Here is a 23250-nt window from a genome sequence, read left to right as displayed (position 1 = left end):
TATAATAAATCTTTAAAAATCAAGTTATGGATTTGAATTTTTTATGTTTTTATAACCTAAAGATGCTATGGGAAAGTTTGTAACAGAAAATATTGGTTTCATCTTGTCACTTTCTTGGTATAGAAAACACGTTTTTTACCGAAATTTGTAAAAATGGATTTATTGCGTTTTGGAACCAAACTCTTCAAATTATATTTAAAGACAGATAATGCAATACTATTCTATATGTGGATATTGTATACATCTGTCTATAATATATAGATATCCACACATCTATCCATTCATCCATGATCCTTAATCTAACGAGCCTTGTATTATATTACAATGCATATGGACACATATTTTTGAAAGGGCCAGACAGCTAAGAAAAAAAGTCATTGTAATATTTTTCCTGATGTTGTATTTACAGTTATCATTTTGATTAATGGTATTTACATTGTTTTTTATTTCAATATCATAGTATCCTCAAGGCTTATTTGTAACACTGTGTGTGAAAAGCAAATTACAGTATCATATGGTAGCAAATAGTGTTATGTTTTAGGACATAAGACAATGATTAAAATAATACAGGATTGGATTTAATGACTTGAAATTGATGATGTATGAAATTTATTAACACGACTCCAAAACAGCATTTGTCCGTGATCTTAACGAAAACACCTCAAAACTACTTCAGTTTCAAAGGAGATCTCTGATAGTAAGAGAAAATGACCAAAAGCACAGATTGCTCAGCCCTGTGCTTTTTAGCTGTGCTAAAATAAAACCCTGCGCTAGTTTGTGCCCCCCTCACCCCTATTAATCAACAAAACACTTTCATCAAAATACACTGTGAAAATGCAGCATGAAGTTAAAACAACTTGGTTTTGCAAGTCAATTCAACCTACTATTATACTGTAAGTTTGGGCTTATTTATTTTATTTATTTATTTATTTTATTAGGATCCCCATTAGCTCATGCAACAAATGCATCCGCTACTCTTCCTGGGGTCCACACATAACACATACTGTAACTCACATAACAATACACAATCCTTTTATCCAGTCCTACACCACAAACAGCAAATTCTCATAAAATAAAAAATATACATATACCCACTTACATATAGACACATATACCTCTACATACACATACAATATACTCTATCTACCAATATAAGTTAACATAAAAATTATTTTATTTGTTTTTTAAAACTCATAATATTTTTAATTTTAGCAATATGTCCTGGAAGAGAGTTCCATTCAACCATAGCTCTAAACAACACTGTACATTATTTTGAATTTGTTCTAGATTTTGGAATAGTATAAAAGGCTTAAAAAGATTGACATAACTTATGAATTCAAATTGAATTTTTTTAACTTAATGTGTTGATTTGACAAAAATGCTGCAATTTTTTAAGAGTTTAGAGAACTGTATGAAGATGCTTTTGTTCATGCGCACCAGTTGGAGAGCACGGGAGATTATTCCATTATTCATTATCTTCCTCATGCCACTTATTTTTGACAAAAGACTTCATTTGATCACACTGTTCCTTTAAAGCCATATATGTCCAGAACCCCTTCTTCATTCCATTATTGCCTTTGAATAAATCCATTTTACCTGCTGTGCAATGGAGCTGAAACCTGAAATCTAAATGGCATTTCAATACATGACAATTTTGTCATTTTATTCTGCGGTTGCCGGGTCAAGTCTGAATTACGTAATTTATTTTAGAGGAGTTGCTTGACTTTAAAAGATACAGTTTAAAAAAGCACATTGTTTAAAAAAATTTTTTTCGACGAAACAACTTTAGAATGGCAATTACTAAAGTAATTTGTAGAGGTCAACCGAACAGCAGTTGGCTCTATGACTCAAGCGTTCCTTTACTTACTGAGAAGGAAAATTATTGAAAATTATTTGTAATATACAGTACTTAGTGACATCTTAATGTAGTTAAGGTAAACTATTACAGCCCAGTCTCACGCAATTTCGTTATATAGTCACGTATTTTTTTGATTCTTTTTTCGTGCTATTATCACGAAATTTCGTGTTTTTTCGTAGTCGTATAACGAATTCCTGTTTTCGTGTGATTATCACGTATTGGTTACTCGACTGTTTTGTCCTATTTTCTTACCATTGTCGCTTCGGTTTAGGGTTAGATTTACATAAAATGACATCCCTAACCAAACCCAACTCTAACCCTAACGCCAGGCGACATATAAAAAAATAAATCAGGAAAAATAGTGTAGATCAATATATTAAGTGACATTCTAATGCAAGCACCAAATCTAACCCTAAACCGAAGCGACAATGGTTTAAAAATAGGAAAAAACAGTCGAAAAAAGAATAAAAAAAAATACGTGACTATATCACGAAACTTTGTGAGACTGGGTAGACTATTAATACAGCTGATAATATACAGTACTTAGTGACATCTTAATGTAGTTAAGTTAGACTATTAAAGGACAAGTTCGGTATTTTACACTTAAAGCCCTGTTTTCAGATTGTTTATGATAAAATAGAACGATTTTGACAAAAATCTCGACATATGATGCTGCCCTGAGGATTTTCAGGTGTTTCTTGTATCACCTCCCACCTCTATAATGGCTTTATAGGTGCACAGGAACAATCCTTCCTAAAATGCATTAAACTTTAATTTAAAAAAGATGTGAAACTCACCGAGTGGTCAGGGGTGTTCACTGATATGCTCACACAAAAATCACTGCAAAAGACGCATTCCAACAGGTTTTATCGTAGTTTTGTCCAACTCCATTGACTTGTATTAGATGTGCTGTGAGGTACGGTATTAGTCCGCGCCGGGAACGTTGTTTGTATTCTTGCAATTGGCAAAGGCGATTGTCGCCACCAACTGGGCTGGAGTGTCTATTATTTAAGCTCTCAACGGAAGAATATACAGGTGTGAGGCGTTTAAAAAATAGATCCACAAGTTTACAACGAATGGTAAAACACCTGTTGGAAAGCATCTTTTGCAGCAATTTTTGTGTGAGCATATCAGTGAACACCCCTGACCACTCGGTGAGTTTCACGTCTTTGTAAACGAAAGTTTAATGCATTTAATGCATAAAGTAGCCTAAACAATTATAATTTTGCCATAACCTTGCAGCCCTACCATAAGGTGTTTTAATATTATTAAATTAAACCTCAAAAACAGGCCAGATTTATCAAATATGCAGGGGAAACAGATGAAAAAATAAATCTGAATTTTTTAGCGCTAAGATTATGCATATTGCCAAATATTGTAAGGTAGGCCTAAAAAAAGAACAAATATATAATGAACTTTTAAAATTTTGTTTTACTTGAGAAAACATCATATTCATATAAAACTTAATTTTTTCACCAATAAACTGATGAGTTTTGCATTAAATTTATTTTTATTAGGCTACTCTTGCAATAGACGATGAATAATGACTATTCATATACGATTCATTGTTACATCTATGACTTCGATTTTAAAATATTACAATTTAGATCATTTTCCTTTTAGAGGCTGTTTGTATCAAGTCGTGCTCAAGTTTCGTATTCACAGCGAGTGGTACCGGTAGCAAAGGCAGCTGACGAGCGCTTTGAAAAGCACGTCCTGCGTTTTCCATGCGTTTTAGACGTTAATGGACCCTAATGCAAGAATTCTTCCAATAAACGGTCGTTGAGACACAATCAACTTGGGCATAAAGCGGCGGGGACATCTCTCACCTGCAAATTATGCAAGTGGGGCTGGAAAATATTGTGAGTGCTGGCAGCCTATAGGGACAGCAAAGTTCAACCCATGGCATATCCCGACCCTGGCCAGCCGGGCCTGGATATATTTCTTTGCTGTACTGAAATGTTTGTGTACCCAAACTGCATGTTCACCAAATTGTTCTGCTCCTCACAAGTGGATTAAATAAAATTTAAATTCTATATTTGGGAAAGTATGAGTGTGTCCTGAATGCCAGTGCTGCTGACTACCTCACAGATATAATAAACAATTGCCCTGGGAAATCGCACCTTTCTCTTTGACAGTCTTGTGCACTATAAAAAGCTGTTATAAACACTAGCTTTAATAGAAACATAAAATTCAAAAAGGTCACTTGAGTCTTCTGAACTGCTAAAGTTAAAATTCCCTTAGTTTTTACACTTAAATTCCATAAGTGTCTCTTCACATCTGTTGTGCAGACTTCCATTTATAGGATCGATCACACTAAATTTCAAGTGTCGGTAGAAACTGTGAAAATAGCATATTAAACTGATCAAAACTTTTTCAAAATCACTCGAACAAAAACAAAGCCATAACAGTTAAGATCCACCTTTAAAAGGATGAACTAAATCTATGCTTGCAGACTGTTTAAAATACTACTGTGCTAGTTTTATTATTTTGCGGTAGCATGCGCACATGCATATTATGCACATTTTTGCATGCATTGAATGCTCCACTACATTTGCCAAAAAAAAACAGTAGGCCTAAGAGCACATAGCAACTGTATATACCATTACTGTTGCAGAATATGCTTAATATCGTTCACACAAACTGCAGGATTTAGTACATAGTATTTGTGTCTGTGAAAACCTTGCTAACGTAATTTTTAACATAAGAACATTCGGTAAAAATTTAACCTTGATATCTTTAATACTGAATTGGCCATAAATCAATGTGAAATCAATGAGGTAATCAAACTTTGTGGCAATCTCCTAAACGGATTATGAGACATTAGCATGGATTTTACAGACAATGTCACAATATGTTCTAAATAAACATTTTCAACAACAAGTGTTCCATGCAAAACACAAATGTTTAACCACGTAACTAAGATCCAGTTAATTGTTAAATTAGCATACATTTTACAAGCGCCGTTTTCAAGGTAAGTAAACGTTTACTCACAACATCCAATCTGTTAAGAACAGCTGAAACTGATAGCCTTGATGAATCGGGCTGCGTGCTAATTAGTAGCAAATATGGAGGTGGGGAGAACCATCAAAATGGATAATTATCATCCTTTAAAAACAGCAGTTTGAGTTACTTAGTACTTGTGTTCAGCTTTGGAACAATGGCAGCACTTTGGGGCTTTTTAGGATTTTTTGTACTTTGTGCCACTGGTAGCTTGTCTGCTGCGCTTTCTTTGGCACAAAATCAAGTAGCCTTTCAATGGCCTGGGCAACAATCTCAACCTCTGAGTTCTCTGGTGAAGCAGCCACCATCTCGGGCTAACCAGCCACCAGTGAACCAGCCACCATCTTGGGCAAACCAGCCACCATCTAGGGCGAACCAGCCACCAGTGAACCAGCCACCATCTAGGGCGAACCAGCCACCAGTGAACCAGCCACCATCTAGGGCGAACCAGCCACCATCTTGGGGGATCCAGCCACAAGTGAACCAGCCACCATCTCGGGGGATCCAGCCACCAGTGAACCAGCCACCATCTCGGGGGATCCAGCCACCAGTGAACCAGCCACCATCTTGGGCAAACCAGCCACCATCTTGGGCAAACCAGCCACCATCTAGGGCGAACCAGCCACCAGTGAACCAGCCACCATCTAGGGTGAACCAGCCACAAGTGAACCAGCCACCATCTCGGGGGATCCAGCCACCAGTGAACCAGCCACCATCTCGGGGGATCCAGCCACCAGTGAACCAGCCACCATCTCGGGGGATCCAGCCACCAGTGAACCAGCCACCATCTTGGGCAAACCAGCCACCATCTCGGGTGAACCAGCCACCAGTGAACCAGCCACCATCTTGGGCAAACCAGCCACCATCTCGGGTGAACCAGCCACCAGTGAAGCAGCCACCATCTCAGGCAGAGGCAATTCAGACATGTGTGGTAGAGGATTATGAAAAGGTGCAGTGTGGTGAGCCTAGCATTACTCCTGCAAATTGCCAAGCTATAAACTGCTGTTTTGATGGACACCAGTGCTATTATGGCAAAACTGGTAAGTGATTTTTTGAGGTCTCTTCTTTCATCCTGTATGGAATTGTGGTTGGGACACTTTGTTTGTTTCAATTACCAGTGACTGTTCAATGCACACGAGATGGGCAATTTGTGATCGTGGTAGCCAGAGACATTACTCTCCCTAGTTTGAGCCTGGATTCTATCAGCCTTTTGGGAGGAAGAGACCCACCCTGTGGGCCTGTTGGTACCACTGCATCTTTTGCCATTTACCAGTTCCCTGTCACTGCCTGTGGCACCACAACGATGGTTCGTATAAAACTTTATGAACTCTTTCTTGCATGACATTCAACCCTAATGCAATCTTTCTGCAGATGGATGGTGACTATCTTGTCTATGAGAACAAAATGACTTCTTCCTATGAAGTAGGGATTGGACCACTTGGCTCGATCACAAGAGACGGCAGTTATGCGTAAGAAATGATTCTTCAATCCTGCACTCTAAATTGTTTTTTTTTAAACCCAATGCAGGGTAAATGTTGGCCAGAATACATGTTGGGTAATAATTCTATGCTGGGTAATTAACCCAATCATGAAATGAAACAACCCTGCATTGCAACAAGCATTCTGCCCAATAGCTACCCAGCATTGGGTTAAAAATAACTCTGCAGAATCTATTGCCATTGTGGGTTCAGGTCTCTTACTACCACATTCCCTTAGGCTCCTCTTTCAGTGTCGTTATTCTGGCACTGGTGTCGAGGCGCTGGTTGTTGTTGTCAACACTGTCCCTCCACCACCTCCTGTGTCTGCTCCTGGTCCTCTGAGTGCACAGCTTCGACTGGCTAACGGACAATGTTCCGCTAAGGGATGTGTACAAGGTAAAGCAACTTTTGGTTCACTCCTAGTCCTCTTCTAGGAATGTCTCTATACCCAAATATTTCTTGATCTTTTCATAGACGATCAGGCATATTTCTCATTCTATTCAAATGATGAGTACCCTGTGACAAAAGTCCTGAGAGAGCCGGTCTACGTTGAAGTGCGTATTTTGGGGCGGACTGACCCTAACATTGTTTTAAAACTGGAACAGTGTTGGGCAACCTCTAACCCTGATCCTCTCAGCATGCCACAGTGGCATCTTCTTGTGAATGGATGTCCTTACCAGGATGACCGCTACCTGACCAACACTATTCCAGTGGATGGATCTTCAGGGCTCCAATTTCCAACCCATCACAAACGGTTTACCTTGAAGATGTTTACATTTGTGGAATCCACATCAATGGCACCACTGTTTCAATCAGTAATGTTATCCTTGTTCCATCTAATGTTATTAAATTGAGCCTGTACCTAGTCTAAAACGTTTTCCTACCTCTTGTAGGTCTTCGTTCACTGCAGTACATCAGTTTGCACCCCAACTGTAGCAGACTCCTGTGTCCAGAGCTGCAACAGGAGGAGTAAGTCTTAACACTTCACACTGAGTGCTTGCTGTACCTGAGCCATTTTCTGACCTTACTACTTTTTGCAGGGAGAGATGCTGGGACTTCAGAAGATGCTCCTCGTGCAGTTGTGTCCAGTGGACAAATCCGCTTCAGAATTTGAGCGTCTTGAGTTTTTCCTGCAATAAACATATATTTTCTAAATCTATTTTGAATGTGTGTCAATGACGCCCTCTGCCGTTTGGGAGTACTAAGATGGTGGTTTTTACTCTGCGATGGCTTCACCTCTTGCTGATGTTATGTGAAATTCAGTCGTTATATATAGATCAGTGGTGTGTTCTGAATGCAAGTGCTGAATACAGTACCTGGTAGATATAAAAACAATCATCCTGGGAAATTGCACCTGTCTCTTTGACAGTCTTGTGCACTATAAAAAGCTGTTATGAACAGTAACTTTAATTGAAACACAATTCACAAAAATCCCTCAAGTCTTCTGAGCTGTTAAAGTTTCCTTAGTTTTAACACTTAAACTTCATAAGCATCTCTTCACGTCTGTTGTGCGGTCTTAAGTTTATCGGCTCCAACACACTACATTTGATGCTGAATAAAGTGTCTGTAGAAACTAACAATAGCATATTAAACTGATCAAAACCTTTTCAAAGTCACCCAAAAAAAAACATAATAGCTAAGATCCACATTTGAAAGGATTAACTTAATCTATACTTGTAGACTATGTAAAATGCTATGCTAGGTTTATGCTGCATGTGCACATTAAATGTTCCACTACATTTGCCAAAACACGCAGTAGGACTATACAGTAGAGCACATGGCAATGTTGCACTTAACTATATATAACATTACCATTCCATAAGCTTAATATTGTACACAAACTGCAGGAATTATATATTGTAGTACATATAAGTGTCTGTGAAAACCTTGCTAAAGTATTTTTTGTGATTTACGGTTTACCACACAAAAACATCCTACATAAGAACATTTGGTAAAAATTTAACCTTGATATCTTTAATACTGAATCGGGGTATAAATCTATGAGGTAATCGAACTTTGCGGCTTCAAATCTCCTAAACGGATTGAGACATCAGCATGGATTTTACAATGTTACAATATGTTCAAAATAAGCATTTTCAACAGCCACAGTGTTTCATCCAAGACGCAAATCCTTAACCACGTAACTGAGATTTAGTTTATTGTTAAATTAGCACACATTTTACAAGCACCGTTTTCAAGGTAAATAAACTTTTACACCTCTTCTTTTTTTTCTTTGGTGTTTTAATGGTGGTTGGCAAGCAACTTATAGGAGCATTCCCGCCACTGACTGGACTGGAGTGTGGATCTGAATATACATATACATAATTTGAGAATAGGGGATAGGGCAAAAAATTTAATAAATTAAACCATCTTCTCTATGTTCTCTTATTTATTTTATAAACTTAATAACATAATCATATATATTGTTTGCTGTTTTCCCTAATATGCCTGATAATGAAAAGTGTTTCACTTTCTGGAATGATTAAGTCGATTAAACGTTTACTCACGACATCCAATCTGTTAAGAACAGGTGAAACCCATAGCCTTGATGGATCAGGGCTGGGTGCTAGTTAGTGGCAAATATGGAGGTGGGGAGAACCATCAAAATGGATAATTATCATACTTTAAAAACAGCAGTTTGAGTTACTCAGTACTTGTACAGTGTTCAGCTTTGGAACAATGGCAACACTTCGGAGCGTCTTAGGAGTTTTTGTGCTTTGTGCCACTAGTAGCTTGTCTTCTGCACTTTCTTTGGCACAAAATCAATTAGCCTTTCAATGGCCTGGGCAACAATCTCAACCTCTGAGTTTTCTGGTGAAGCAGCCACCATCTCAGGCGAACCAGCCAACATCTCAAGTGAAGCAGCCACAATCTCAGACAGAGCCTAATCAGACATGTGTGGTAGAGGACTATGAAAAGGTGCAGTGTGGTGAGCCTAGCATTACTCCTGCAAATTGTCTGGCTATAAACTGCTGCTTTGATGGACACCAGTGCTATTATGGCAAAACTGGTAAGTGATTTTAGGTCTCTTCTGTTTCATCCTGTATGAAATTGTGATTGGGACCCTTTGTTTCGATTACTAGTGACTGTTCAATGCACACGAGATGGGCAATTTGTGATCGTAGTAGCCAGAGACATTACTCTCCCAAGTTTGAGCCTGGATTCTATCAGCCTTTTGGGAGGAAGAGACCCACCCTGTGGGCCTGTTGGTACCACTGCATCTTTTGCCATTTACCAGTTCCCTGTCACTGCCTGTGGCACCACAATGATGGTTAGTATGAAACTTTATGAACACTTTCTTGCATGACATTCAACCCTAATGCAATCTTTCTGCAGATGGATGGTGACTATCTTGTCTATGAGAACAAAATGACTTCTTCCTATGAAGTAGGGATTGGACCACTTGGCTCGATCACAAGAGACAGCAGTTATACGTAAGAAATGATTCTCTAATTCTGCACTCTAAAATGTTGGGTTATTTTAACCCAATGCAGGGTAAATATTGGACAGAATACATGTTGGATAATAAATAATTCTATGCTGGGGTAGTTAACCCAACCATGAATTGAAACAACCTAGCCTAGGTTTATTTATTACCCAACATGTGTTCTGTCCAATGTCTACCCAGCATTGGGTTAAAAATAACTTGGAATTTATTGTCATTGTGGGTTCAGGTCTCTTACTACCACATTCCCTTAGGCTCCTCTTTCAGTGTCGCTATTCTGGCACTGGTGTTGAGGCGCTGGTTGTTGCCGTCAACACTGTCCCTCCACCACCTCCTGTGTCTGCTCCTGGTCCTCTGAGTGCACAGCTTCGACTGGCTAACGGACAATGTTCCACTAAGGGATGCGTACAAGGTAAAGCAACTTGTGGTTCACTCCTAGTCCTCTTCCAGGAATGTCTCTATACCCAAATATTTCTTGATCTTTTCATAGACGATCAGGCATATTCTTCATTCTATTCAAATGATGAGTACCCTGTGACAAAAGTCCTGAGAGAGCCGGTCTACGTTGAAGTGCGTATTTTGGGGCGGACTGACCCCAACATTGTTTTAAAACTGGAACAATGTTGGGCAACTTCTAACCCTGATCCTCTCAGCCTGCCGCAGTGGCATCTTCTTGTGAATGGGTAATTTCTTAATTTTCTCTTGCACTATCACTGTCCAGCACCTTGTTTAATCACTTTGTCTTGTGCAGATGTCCTTACCAGGATGACCGCTACCTAACCAACATAATTCCAGTGGATGGATCTTCAGGGCTCCAATTTCCAACCCATCACAAACGGTTTACCTTGAAGATGTTCACATTTGTGGACTCCACGTCAATGGCACCACTGTTTCAATCAGTAATGTTATCCTTGTTCCATCTAACGTTATTAACTTGAGCTTGTACCTAGTCTAAAATGTTTTCCTACCTCTTGTAGGTCTTTATTCACTGCAGTACATCAGTTTGCACCCCAACTGCAGCAGACTCCTGTGTCCAGAGCTGCAACAGGAGGAGTAAGTCTTAACACTTCACACTGAGTGCTTGATGTACCTGAACCCTTTTCTGACCTTACTACTTTTTGCAGGGAGAGATGCTGGGACTTCAGAAGATGCTCCTCATGCAGTTGTGTCCAGTGGAGAAATCTGCTTCAGAATTTAAGCATCTTAAGTTGTTTTTGCAATAAACATGTGTTAAATCTATTTTGAGTGTAAATCAATGATGCCCTCTGCCACTTGGGAATACCAAGATGGTGGCTCGAACTCTATGACGGTTTCACTTCTCATTGGAAGTGTTATGTGCAATCTAGTCATTTTATATACGCTAGTCAACATTCGACGTGGATCAAACCTTTAAAGTAAGCATAAAACCAATCCCTAATACTCATTCTTGTCTTTAGAACAACTTTGAAAAACTTTAACACTTTAAATGTTGACTAGAATAGATCAGTGGTGTGTCCTGAATGCCAGTGCTGACTACCTCACAGATATAAACAATTGTCCAGGGAAATTGCACCTGTCTCTTTGACAGTCTTGTGCATTATAAAAAGGCTGTTATGAACACTAGCTTTAATAGAAACAAATTCAAAAAGGTCACTTGAGTGTTCTGAAGTTAAAATTCCCTTAGTTTTTTCACAGTTAGTTCCATAAGTGTCTCTCCACATCTGTTGTGCAGTCTTACATTTATAGGCTTGATTTAACTAAACTTCAAGCTAAAGAAAGTGATCAGTTTAATATGCTAGTTTTAAAGACAAAGTCACCCAAACAAAAACCATAATGGCTGAGATCCACATTTGAAAGGATGAACTTAATCTATGCTTGCAGACTGTTTAAAATACATACTAGTGTGCTAATTTTATGATTGTGCCAGCCCAGTCTCCTGAAGATGCGTATAAATAGCACGAAGTGTAAAACTCGTGCAATAGATACGCCAAATTCCACTTTGGCGTGCATATCATACGCCAGTCCTTCCCATTCAATTAAACGGTGCATCTTGTCGTTTTATTGGTTTCTCAATTTTTTTGCTTTTACCATTTTTGCTTGGGTTTAGGGTTAGAACAACTTTTTGTTATATAAAAATGACATCCTAACCCCAACTCCAAGCTACCATGGCTTAAATATGGACAAAACATGGAGAAACCTGTATATTAAATAACCTCATTAAAGGATTAGTCAATTTTCTTAAAAGAAAAATCCAGATAATTTACTCACCACCATGTCATCCAAAATGTTGATGTCTTTCTTTGTTCAGTCAAGAAGAAATTGTTTTTTGAGGAAAACATTGCAGGATTTTTCTAATTTTAATGGACTTTAATAGAACCCAACATTTAATACTTAACTCAACACTTAACAGTTTTTTTCAACGGAGTTTCAAAGGACTATAAACAATCCCAAACGAGGCATAAGGGTCTTATCTTGCGAAACGATTGTCATTTTTGACAAGAAAAAAAAAATGTACTTTTAAACTACAACTTTTCGTCTTGGTCCGGTCCAGTGCGACCTAACGTAAATGTGTAGTGACGTAGGGAGGTCACGTGTTACATACAGGGCTTGACATTAACTTTTTTAACAACTTGTCCTTCGGACAAGTAAATTTGTGTTTCACTTGTCCATGCACAAAAGTCACTTGTCCGGGTAAAGATTTATAATATAATGTATTTTTTGTGTTTTGCTAATCAGTGGCGGAGCAAAGGATTTTCAGTGGTGGCCAGGCAGGGGCCAGCAGTTACTCTGGGGTGGCACATAAAATCTCTATCATCTATCCTTAAAATACTTTTAAGTATTATAGGTGTGTTAATAAGAATAATGTATAACATACAATTGCTACAATACTTGAATTTTAATTAAAATGAATTGAGATTAACATAAAATTTATAGTCATTATTAAACCTCATGTTTTTTTTAAACTATTTAATCAAATAAAACTTTTAAATTTTACTTTGAAACCAGGATTTATATCTCCCATTGCTGAAAATACTATAGAGACCAGAAAATCATGTGAATTTAGGCCACTGAAATGTATTTTACTAAGATTAATTTGGCTGCTTCTTGTTACTCTTTCTGAAGAATGATGCTTTATCTGCTGCCTTTCTCTTCATTTTTCCCACATTTCAATGATTGTAGAAAAGAGTCACCTTTAATAAATGGACTAATCCGATCACCCCTGTTGTTAAGTGCGAAATGGACTGTTCCAAAACTTACCGCTAGAGAGTCTGCGCAGTGTCGGAGAATAGAGCAGGTGAATGATAACGGAAAATAGTTATAGTTTAAATAAGCAGGATTGATTCCAATCAAAGGACGTTTTGTGGACTGTGCGTGTGCGTGCAATACTAAACACACATCTATGCACATTTAATAAAGTCAACGATTTGAATACTTTGAGTGAGACATACTTGTTCTAACCAGACAAACTGTAGCCTTCAACCAAACCCGGACTAGCAATTAAAGCAAAGTAATAGAAGATTTTTCAATGATTGTCTGACATAAAAACACTAAAGCAAAACATTACCATGTTTTAAAAATTATTAGAATAAATGTATCTAGATTATCTGTTATATATATATAAAATCAATCTTAAACCTAGCATTTACGCTGTAATGTTTGTGTGGGATTTTTAATGTACAGTGTCGAACTCTGTCAGATTCAAATCGCTGTCGCAAAGCGCACACACATGTTCGTCGATCAGGTTTAATGCGCGCACAGCTTGTTTAGTAACAATAACAGTACATGTAAACGTGTGTGTCGGCGTGCCGCGCTCTATGTTCAATATTCCGCTCTGTGTTTTCGCTGCGCGTTCTGCTCTGTCGTTAACGGCACATAACGTGAAGTAACATTGATTGAAATTTAACCTGTCCATTCGGACAACTAATTTTCTCTTACACTTGTCCTACAAAAAATCCACTTGTCCTGGACAAGCGGACAAGCCTTAAAGGGAAATTCCGCCTTGAAATGATCCTAGGGTTAATAACAAACGTGTACCGAGTTCGACCGTTCACTGGAGTTTGTTTTCATGCTAGTCTAACGTGACCAGTGTTATTGCTAAACGAAAATTAGCATGTTATGGTAGCCTTCGGGGCATCAGTGCATTAAAAACGAAATCGCTATGTCTATACTACTAATAATGCTCAAAATAACCCCACACTTACACTGTAGCACAATGAGGGTCTCTATATGTAAACCGAAGCATTGAGAACTTTGCAAGTGTACAGGCAGTTTATTAAAAAGAAACATTTACCGTTCACGTCTGGATCACATATCCATGCGGGCGCCATCTTGGGAAAACTGAACTCTCACGTGAAAGCACAACACCTGTTCAGGGCAACAACGTTTCGCGCGAGAGTTTAGTTTTCCCGGGATGGCGCCCGCATGGATGTGTGGTCCGGACGTGAACGGTGAATGTTTCTTTTTAGTGGACTGCCTGTGCACTTGCAAAGTTCTCAATGCTTCGGTTTACATATAGAGACCCTCATTGTGCTACAGTGTAAGTGTGGGGTTATTTTGAGCATTATTAGTAGTATAGACATAGCGATTTCGTTTTTAATGCACTGATGCCCCGAAGGCTACCATAACATGCTAATTTGCGTGTAGCAATAACACTGGTCACGTTAGACTAGCATGAAAACAAACTCCAGTGAACGGTCGAACTCGGTACACGTTTGTTATTAAAGGCGGAGTCCACGATGTTTGAAAAACGCGTTGGAAAAGGAGACGGGCCGACTACCAAAACACACTTATAGCCAATCAAATCAAATCAAATGCCGGGTTGCGTATGTGTGGGGCGGGTCTATCAACAGAAGGTCCAGATTCTATTGGGGTAGGGGCGTGTTTGTTTAGGAGATTTCAAATATCAACATTGGCTTTCAAACATCATGGACTCCGCCTTTAACCCTAGTATCATTTCAAGGCGGAATTTCCCTTTAATGTCGAGCCCTGACATATATAAAATGCACATTTGCGGACCATTGTAAACAATAAACTGCCACAAAGACATTAATTAGTATCAGTTGACATACAACAACGTCGGAACGGTCCTCTTTCTCAAAAGGTAAACACTGGGGCAGAGTTTCGCGTTCGTCCTCTGTGACCTCTTGACGTGATGACGTATTGCGTCAGGCAAGGTTATTATAGTTTTGCCTTTTTAAATTAGTTTTTATTTTAGTATCGTTTTCAATTTTGCTTTAAATTTACGTTTAGTTTTAGTTAGTTTCATGAATGGTTTTGTTAGTTTTAGTTTAGTTTTTATTTTGCAAACACATTTCTATTTAGTTTTTATTTTATTTAGTTTCAGTTATAGTTTTAGTAATTATAGTTTAGCAGCTAACAGCAGCTAGACTGTCTGACATATTTATCAGTTAACTGAGGTTGCTGTCAGCCTCAGCTAATCTCACATGCATAAAGCACCATCTACAAGTAAAGACTCCTTAAAAGTTTGTAAACATTGCAACGTCTCCGGGTGGGCCGGGAATCCGGGATTAGTTGGAGCCAAAAAGAGGCGCGGACGCAATGCTGACAAGCGTAAGCTAGGACATTTTAGAAGGGATTTATTAAACATAGATGCAGAAGAAGGTTCGGAACTGTCTGAATATGTAAAGTTACTTACTCTGCATAACAGCTATTTTTGTAAATTAACGCTGTAACAATTAGTTCTTGTATCTTGTTCTCATTGGAAACATTTTAACCAGGTTTTGGATATTTCCTACATACGAAGTATTTTCGGCTGGTTTGTGGAATTTTGTCAAGGCTTATTGTCTAATGTAACCTATCGCTGGGCTAACTATGATTAGCAATGGGGATTATTTTAAGAGATCATTCAAAGGATGGCACACACATCTATCGCTGTATGTTTGTTTAACATTTAAGCTAGCTAGTGCACTGACGTTTGACTTATCATCACCTATAAAACAGAAACTTTCTGATTTGTACTAGATAAGACCAACACAGATGAATAGATTAATTTACCAGATATGAAGTGTGCACTGCAAACACGAGCATTATTTGCGATCGTCTCCGTCCATTCAACCACAATTGTCCTTTTTATTTCTGTGAAGGAATGTCTGCCGGGACCCGGTTAAACTTTTGCTTTGAACCAAAAGTGCTGGTCCTTCTATTTTGGTTGCCAAAAACACAACAAGACGACATTTTAAAGTCAAAACCTCAACTTTTAGCGCTCCTGTTATGAGTTCTTCCTTATGTTTTGCCTCCAGCTAGAGCGGTGACGTCACAGTGACGTCGGCGATTAAGGGGTCTATTATAAAGCCTGTTCAGATTTTCCGCCACGGGATGAGAGCTTATTAATTACGAACACGAATATTTATTTTTGATAATTATTATTTTATTTCAGTTAGTTTTTCAATAACATTTGCTCGTTTCGTTTAGTTTTAGTTTTTCATTTCTTATGTATTTTTTATTTTATTTCAGTTAACGAAAATGTTTTTTAGCTGATAGTTTTACTCATAGTTTCAGTTTTCGTGTACGAAAATAACCTTGGCGTCAGGTCACGCTAGCACATCACGACCAGATCTAGACGAGAAGTTGTGCTTTAAAAGTGTATATTTGTCATTTTTATTGTCAAAAATGACAATCGTTTAGCTAGATAAGACCCTTATGCCTCGTTTGGGATTGTTTATAGTCCTTTGAAACTCTGTTGAAAAAAACTGTTATGTGTTGAGTTAAGTATTAAATGTTGGGTTCTATTAAAGTCCATTATCTGGATTTTTCTTTTAAGAAAATGGACTAATCCTTTAAGCAAATCTAAAATCTTACCCTAAACCCAAGCGAAAATGGTTTAAAAAACAGAAAAAATTGAGAAACCAATAAATAAAATGACAAAAAAAGATGCACCGTTTAAGTAAATGGGAAGGACTGGCGTATCACGCCAAAGTGGAATTTGGCGTATGTATTGCACGAGTTTTACACTTCGTGCTATTTATACGCATCTTCAGGAGACTGGGTAGGATTGTGCATGTGCACAAAGCATGCATATTTTGCACGTTTTTGTATGCACTGACTGTAACACTACATTTGCAGGAGCACACAGCAACGTTACTTAACTGTATATGACATTACTGTTGCATAATATGCTTTATTGAATAAAAAACTGCAGGATTTATATACTCTAATACATATACTATGTGTCTATGAAAACTTTGCAAAAGTAACTTTTTGTAGTTACGGTTTTCCACAAAATCATACTACATAAGAACATTCTGTGAAAAATAACCTTAATATCTTTAATACTGAATTGGGGCTAAAATCAATGAGGTAATCGAACTTTGTGGCTTCAAATCTCCTAAACGGATTATGAGACATCAGCATGGATTTTACTAGGGCTGTGTTCAAAATATCGATACGACGATACATCGTCATGGACGCCTGACGATGCGCGCATCGATACAGCACCTTCCGTATCGATTCGGATGCACTTTTGAAAGTAACGTGACGAATCGCTGTTGATCCATATGTACGTAGAGTAAAAGGTAGCGGGGTATATACTTTCACTTTGCGTGTCTGTCTCGCTGGCGCACGTGTCTTCTCTCTCTTTCTCTTTTGCTATCTCTCTCGCGCCCGCGTGTGTATTTAAAATCAATGAGTTCAGTATGAAAGCGCAGATATCTTCAAAGATTTGCAAGTGAAAAGTGTACGTCTAGAGAAGAGATACAGAGCTACTTCAAACTATAGCTGTCACATAATAATCTGATTTCTATTAAATGGTATTAACTCTGCATGTTTATAGATATATTCATAGATATAGAATAATTAAATGAGAGACACAAATATAATCCGTTGAGTAAGGCACTATCTTTGTAAATCTGCTTTAAAAAAAACATAAGTTAAGTACTAACTTTGAGATTTTAAGTATTTCTATGAGTTACCCCAAAAGCTAATAAATGAATGGCAAAACCACAACTGTTACAACACTTCTTATTCAATGTACAATAATCAGATAATAATAATAATAATAATAATGTTACTAAATTCTGAAAAAAAAAAGTAATTCAATATAGTCTTGTATCGTGATGCGCATCGTATCGGGGCCCTTGTATCGGGATACGTATCGTATCGGGAAATTGTTGGCAATACACAGCCCTAGATTTTACAGACAATTTCACTAAGCATTTTCAACAGCAAAAGTGTTGCATCCAAGACACAAATTCGTAATGCTGGGTACCAGGGCTTGACGTTAACTTTTTTGCTCACCAGCCAAAGTGGCTAGCCGCTCAGTATTTTCACTGGCCAAAATTTTGTTGCTGATAAAATACATTTTATTATTAAATTTGACTTTGGTGTCCTAAAATGACTTTAATTTGAATAATCATACTCGATTTAGCTAGATTAGATGCAGATTGACCACCCAAATTAAGACTACATTATTTAGCTGGTAATATCAGTATAGATCATATATCATATATATTTAGGTGCATGAAAAACATGCTAGGAAGGCATAAATAGATTCACTTCTAATGATTAAAAGTGGAACGGGAAGGTTAACTGAAAAGATAAACACACAAACCTTAGACAAACACTTTAAATATTTATTAACAACAGCAGTAAATTGTATATGCTTGATCGTGGTTTCTGTTAAAAGTTATTTAAGACTTTTACTGACAAATGTCGAGAGGGCATTACTGTTGCACAAAGTAGTCTACATTAAAATGATGCGCAAACCTCACTGGTGGGTTTCCTTTGATTTCGGACAAAACTGGGATGTGTGCATTCAGGTATGCGCTATGAATTTCTCTCCGCTCTTGCCCAGAGAGTGTTCATGCACTTTAAATCTCTTCAATCACTTCCATGCAATAGTTTTATCTTTCCCAAAGTGTACGTGTGTACGCCTAGACTGCGTTCCGTGCATTCGCAAAATCCATTAGCTCTCGCGCCCTCTCTGGTAAAAATGTGCCACATGGTCCGCAACAACGGTCTCAGTATCACAACCCGTGCTACTGGTACGAGTAAACCATCAGAACAAGTTTTCAGCGTGTCTGGAAACATTATTACCCCAAAAAGGTTCCTCACTTCTTGTTTCACGGATGGAAGTGGTACAATAAAACCCAAATTGGTGCCGATGCCATTTGTCCTCGAGCCGAGCCCCGGTGGCAGCACATATGCACAGTTGCTTCACATTTACTTTACGTGTCGCATCTAAAACCACACGGAAAACGTGACCAAGCAGTTTTCCCTTATCTTCAAAGCATGTTCATGTTTGTCAGTGAATTATTTATATTAGGTTATTATATAACAGCATTTAAAGAGCACAGACCTATGCAAAGGAGGTGTATTTCATGGTTGAAACGCCTTGTAAGAAGTTATGAATTTATTTTTTCTCATCATGTTTGAAAATCTTATAGATAAGTTTCCCGGGTGAAATAAGTGGGCCGCCATTAGCCTTTCACTCTGCCAACGACTTACGGTTGTGTCTGCCAAGCACTTCCGGTTTAGCGTCTTTTACTGTCTTTGGTTAGCGTGCAGAAAAAAGTAAACTATGGATGGTATTACACATCGACACGGCTCCGGGACATATTGTGCTAATCGTGGTTGCAACAACTCATGGCGAAAACTAACTCGATAACCGGAAGTGCTTGGCAGACACAACCGGAAGTTGTTGGCAGAGTGAAAGGCTAATGGCGACCTGCCTATTTCACCCGGGAAACTTGTCTATAAGGCCCTGTTTACACGTACATGGTTATTTTTAAAAACTGAGAGATTTGACTTTGTTTGTGCCCCTCGTTTACACGCAAACGGAGAACTCGCCTCTGAAACCGATTGTTTCTAAAAACTCTGGCCAGAGTGGAGATCTTGAAAATCTTTGGTTGCACGGTTGCATGTAAACTGAGACAAACGGATGTTTAAGCAGGCAACGTCACAGAGTATGCGCCAGAACTCACACCTACTCTGCTACTCTGAACGCTTCCAAGATCACATTTATGTTCGTGCAAACTCGGTTCGTGTGTTTGTATTTGCAAATACAGCTGCTCCATTATGTCGAGGAGCAGAGACGAGTGTTCGGAGGTCAGCAATTTTACATGTGTTTGACTTCATGCGGCGCTGCAAGAACCGACAGACGGATGATGTCAAAGTACAGCAAGAGCGATTCAAAATTAGACATCTAGGTGTGATTCCTCAACTCGCTCTCGTGGTACTTTGACGTCATCAATCACCTACTGCAATAACTCCTCCCTCCAACATGAAGAAACAGCCGGTGATTGGCTTTCGTGGGCTTGAGCTTCTCTTGACGGCATATATGCACGGGTATGTGTAAATAAACACTTTTCTGAAAACTGACATGTGTGCACGATATTATTTTTGAAACCTGATGAGGTTGAAATGTCCGTTTATGAAAATAGCCTAAGACAGTGTTCATTACTCCCAATCCTGGAGAGCCGGTGTCCTGCAGAGCTTAGCTCCAACCTTAATCAAACACACGTACCTGTGATTTTTTAGAGATCATGAAGACATTGATTAGCTGTCAGGTGTGTTTGATTAAGGTTGGAGCTAAAGTCTGCAGGACACCGGCTCTACAGGGTTGGGAGTGAAGAACACTGGCCTAAGATGTAAAAATCTTTTGGTGTGTTCCCAGCATTACTGAGATTTAGTTAATTGTTAAATTAGCATAGATTTTACAAGCACTGTTTTCAACGTGAATAAACGTTTACTCACGACATCCAATCTGTTAAGAACAGCTGAAACTCATAGCCTTGATTGATGAGGGCTGGGTGCTAATTAATGGCAAATATGGAGGTGGGGAGAACCATCCAAATGGATAATTATCATCTTTTAAAAACAGCACTGTGAGTTGCTCAGTACTTGTGTTCAGCTTTGGAACAATGGCAGCACTTTGGGGCTTGTTAGGATTTTTTGTACTTTGTGCCACTGGTAGTTTGTCTGCTGCGCTTTCCTTGGCACAAAATCAAGTATGGCCTGGGCAACAATCTCAACCTCTGAGTTCTCTGGTGAACCAGCCACCATCTCGGGCAAACCAGCCACCATCTCAAGCCAACCAGCCACCATCTTGGTTGAAGCAGACACCATCTCAGGCCAACCAGCCACCATCTTGGGTGAAGCAGCCTCCATCTCAGGCCAACCAGCCACAATCTCAGGCCAACCAGCCACCTTCTTGGGTGAAGCAGCCACCATCTCAGGCAGAGGCAATTCAGACATGTGTGGTAGAGGATTATGAAAAGGTGCAGTGTGGTGAGCCTGGCATTACTCCTGCAAATTGTCAGTCCATAAACTGCTGTTTTGATGGAAACCAGTGTTATTATGGCAAAACTGGTAAGTGATTTGAGGTCTCTTCTTTATCCTTTATGGAATTGTGGTTCAGACACTTTTTTTTTTTTTTATTACTAGTGACTGTTCAATGCACACGAGATGGACAGTTTGTGGTCGTGGTAGCCAGAGACTCTACTCTCCCAAGTTTGAGCCTGGATTCTATCAGCCTTTTGGGAGGAAGAGACCCACCCTGTGGGCCCGTTGGTACCACTGCATCTTTTGCCATTTACCAGTTCCCTGTCACTGCCTGTGGAACCACAACAATGGTTCGTATGAAATTTTATTAACTTTCTTGCATGCCATTTTTCAACCATAACACATCTCTTTCTGCAGATGGATGGTGACTATCTTGTCTATGAGAACAAAATGACTTCTTCCTATGAAGTGGGTATTGGACCACTTGGCTCAATCACAAGAGACAGCAGTTATACGTAAGATGACTCCCTAATCCTGCACTCTAAAATATGTTTGGTGGTTTTTATCTCAATGCTGGGTAAATATTGGTCAGAATTCATGTTGGGTTATAAATAATTATATGCCTTGTAGTTAACCCAACCATAAAAAAAACCCAGAATTGCATTGAAACAACCTAGGTTTATTAACCCAACAACTGTTCCATCTAGTATTTACCAGCATTGGGTTAAAAATAACTTGGAATTTATTGTCATTATGGGTTCAGGTCTCTTACTGCTACATTCCCTTAGGCTTCTCTTTCAGTGTCGTTATTCTGGCACTGGTGTCGAGGCACTGGTTGTTGTCGTCAACACTGTCCCTCCACCACCTCCTGTGTCTGCTCCTGGTCCTCTGAGTGCACAGCTTCGACTGGCTAACGGACAATGTTCCACTAAGGGATGTGTACAAGGTAAAGCAACTTGTGGTTCACTCCTAGTCCTCTTCTATGAAGGTCTCTATACTCAAATATTTCTTGATCTCTTCATAGACGATCAGGCATATTCTTCATTCTATTCAAATGATGAGTACCCTGTGACAAAAGTACTGAGAGAGCCGGTCTTTGTTGAAGTGCGTATTTTGGGGCGGAGTGACCCCAACATTGTTTTAAAACTGGAGCAATGTTGGGCGACCTCTAACCCTGATCCTCTCAGCCTGCCACAGTGGCATCTTCTTGTGAATGGGTAACTTATATTTTTTATTTTTCTCTTGCATAATTACTGTCAAGCACCTTGTTTATACACTGTGTCTTGCATAGATGTCCTTACCACGATGACCGCTACCTTACCAACACAATTCCAGTGGATGGATCTTCAGGGCTTCAATTTCCAACCCATCACAAACGGTTTTCCTTGAAGATGTTCACATTTGTGGACTCTACATCAATGGCACCACTGTTTCAATCAGTAATGTTATCCTTGTTCCATCTAACGTTATTAAATTGAGCTTGTACCTAGTCTAAAATGTTTTCCTACCTCTTGTAGGTCTTCGTTCACTGCAGTACATCAGTTTGCACCCCAACTGCAGCAGACTCCTGTGTCCAGAGCTGCAACAGGAGTAGTAAGTCTTAACACTTCACACTGAGTGCTTAATGTACCCGAGCCCTTCTCTGACCTTACTACTTTTTGCAGGGAGAGATGCTGGGACTTCAGAATATGCTCCTCATGCAGTCGTGTCCAGTGGAGAAATCCAGTTCAAGATCTGAGCGTTATGATTTTTCTGCAATAAACGTTTTCTAAGTCTATTTAGTGTGTTTTTTACTTCCTGTTCCTTGGCGGCAGCAGTGTATTCTTGACCAAGGTATTGCTGTGTAAACACTGAAGCCATTAAATACTATAGCTCAAATTTGCTCTTTCACTTACACGCATTCATGTCCTTTCAAACTTATGAAACATGATTAGGTTATCAAACAGCACAATTGTATCCTTGCAAGCATACTTAAATCTCATGTTTGACTGTAATCATTGAGGTTTTTGAGGGTCTTTTGGGTGACCTTTAAAGCACAACTTGTGGCCAATGCTGTGAATGCAACTCACTTTAATACTTTACATCTTAAGCATCATTGCATGTGCCAATAAATGATTTGTGTATAGTACTAAATACTGCACTAAATGAAGGGGATAATTTGTTAAAATGTTTGCTGGTTTACCAGTCCTGGCTCTAGGATATTCTGTGATTGGGTCATGATAACCTAAAGTTTAAATTTGCAAAGCTGC

At 38.9% G+C, this 23250-nt stretch overlaps 1 protein-coding gene across 6 annotated transcripts; it reads left to right on the top strand.

Moving 5' to 3' along the window:
* Positions 1–4981: 4981 nt before the first annotated feature.
* zp2l1 (zona pellucida glycoprotein 2, like 1) lies at positions 4982–22778 on the top strand. 6 transcript variants are annotated; one of them, XM_073855297.1, is made up of 9 exons: positions 4983–5747; positions 9175–9349; positions 9423–9610; positions 9676–9773; positions 10039–10196; positions 10275–10467; positions 10536–10683; positions 22519–22594; positions 22666–22778. In XM_073855297.1, exons 1-9 carry the CDS (start codon positions 5019–5021, stop codon positions 22737–22739), a joined length of 1839 nt encoding a protein of 612 aa, XP_073711398.1. In that variant the 5' UTR covers positions 4983–5018; the 3' UTR covers positions 22740–22778. The 6 variants fall into 6 exon arrangements, with proteins under 6 accessions (XP_073711399.1, XP_055071436.2, XP_073711398.1 ...); XM_073855296.1 differs by lacking the exon at positions 22519–22594 and adding an exon at positions 10762–10837; XM_073855295.1 differs by lacking the exons at positions 22519–22594; positions 22666–22778 and adding exons at positions 10762–10837; positions 10909–11023.
* Positions 22779–23250: the final 472 nt, after the last annotated feature.

This window comes from Misgurnus anguillicaudatus, chromosome 17 (genome assembly GCF_027580225.2).
Source record: "Misgurnus anguillicaudatus chromosome 17, ASM2758022v2, whole genome shotgun sequence".
NCBI classification, from domain to species: Eukaryota; Metazoa; Chordata; class Actinopteri; order Cypriniformes; family Cobitidae; genus Misgurnus; species Misgurnus anguillicaudatus.
Note: the sequence above shows the minus strand (reverse complement) of the source record. Positions and strands in the feature narration are given on the sequence as shown.

What these genes read in the sequence shown, in the direction of transcription:
- zp2l1 (XM_073855297.1), top strand. Translation starts at nt 5,019, where the DNA reads ATGGCAGCACTTTGGGGCTTTTTAGGATTTTTTGTACTTTGTGCCACT. An exon ending in CCTGTGGCACCACAATGATG is followed by an intron (nt 9,611 to 9,675) that starts GTTAGTATGAAA and finishes ATCTTTCTGCAG; the next exon opens with ATGGATGGTGACTATCTTGT. An exon ending in CACTAAGGGATGCGTACAAG is followed by an intron (nt 10,197 to 10,274) that starts GTAAAGCAACTT and finishes ATCTTTTCATAG; the next exon opens with ACGATCAGGCATATTCTTCA.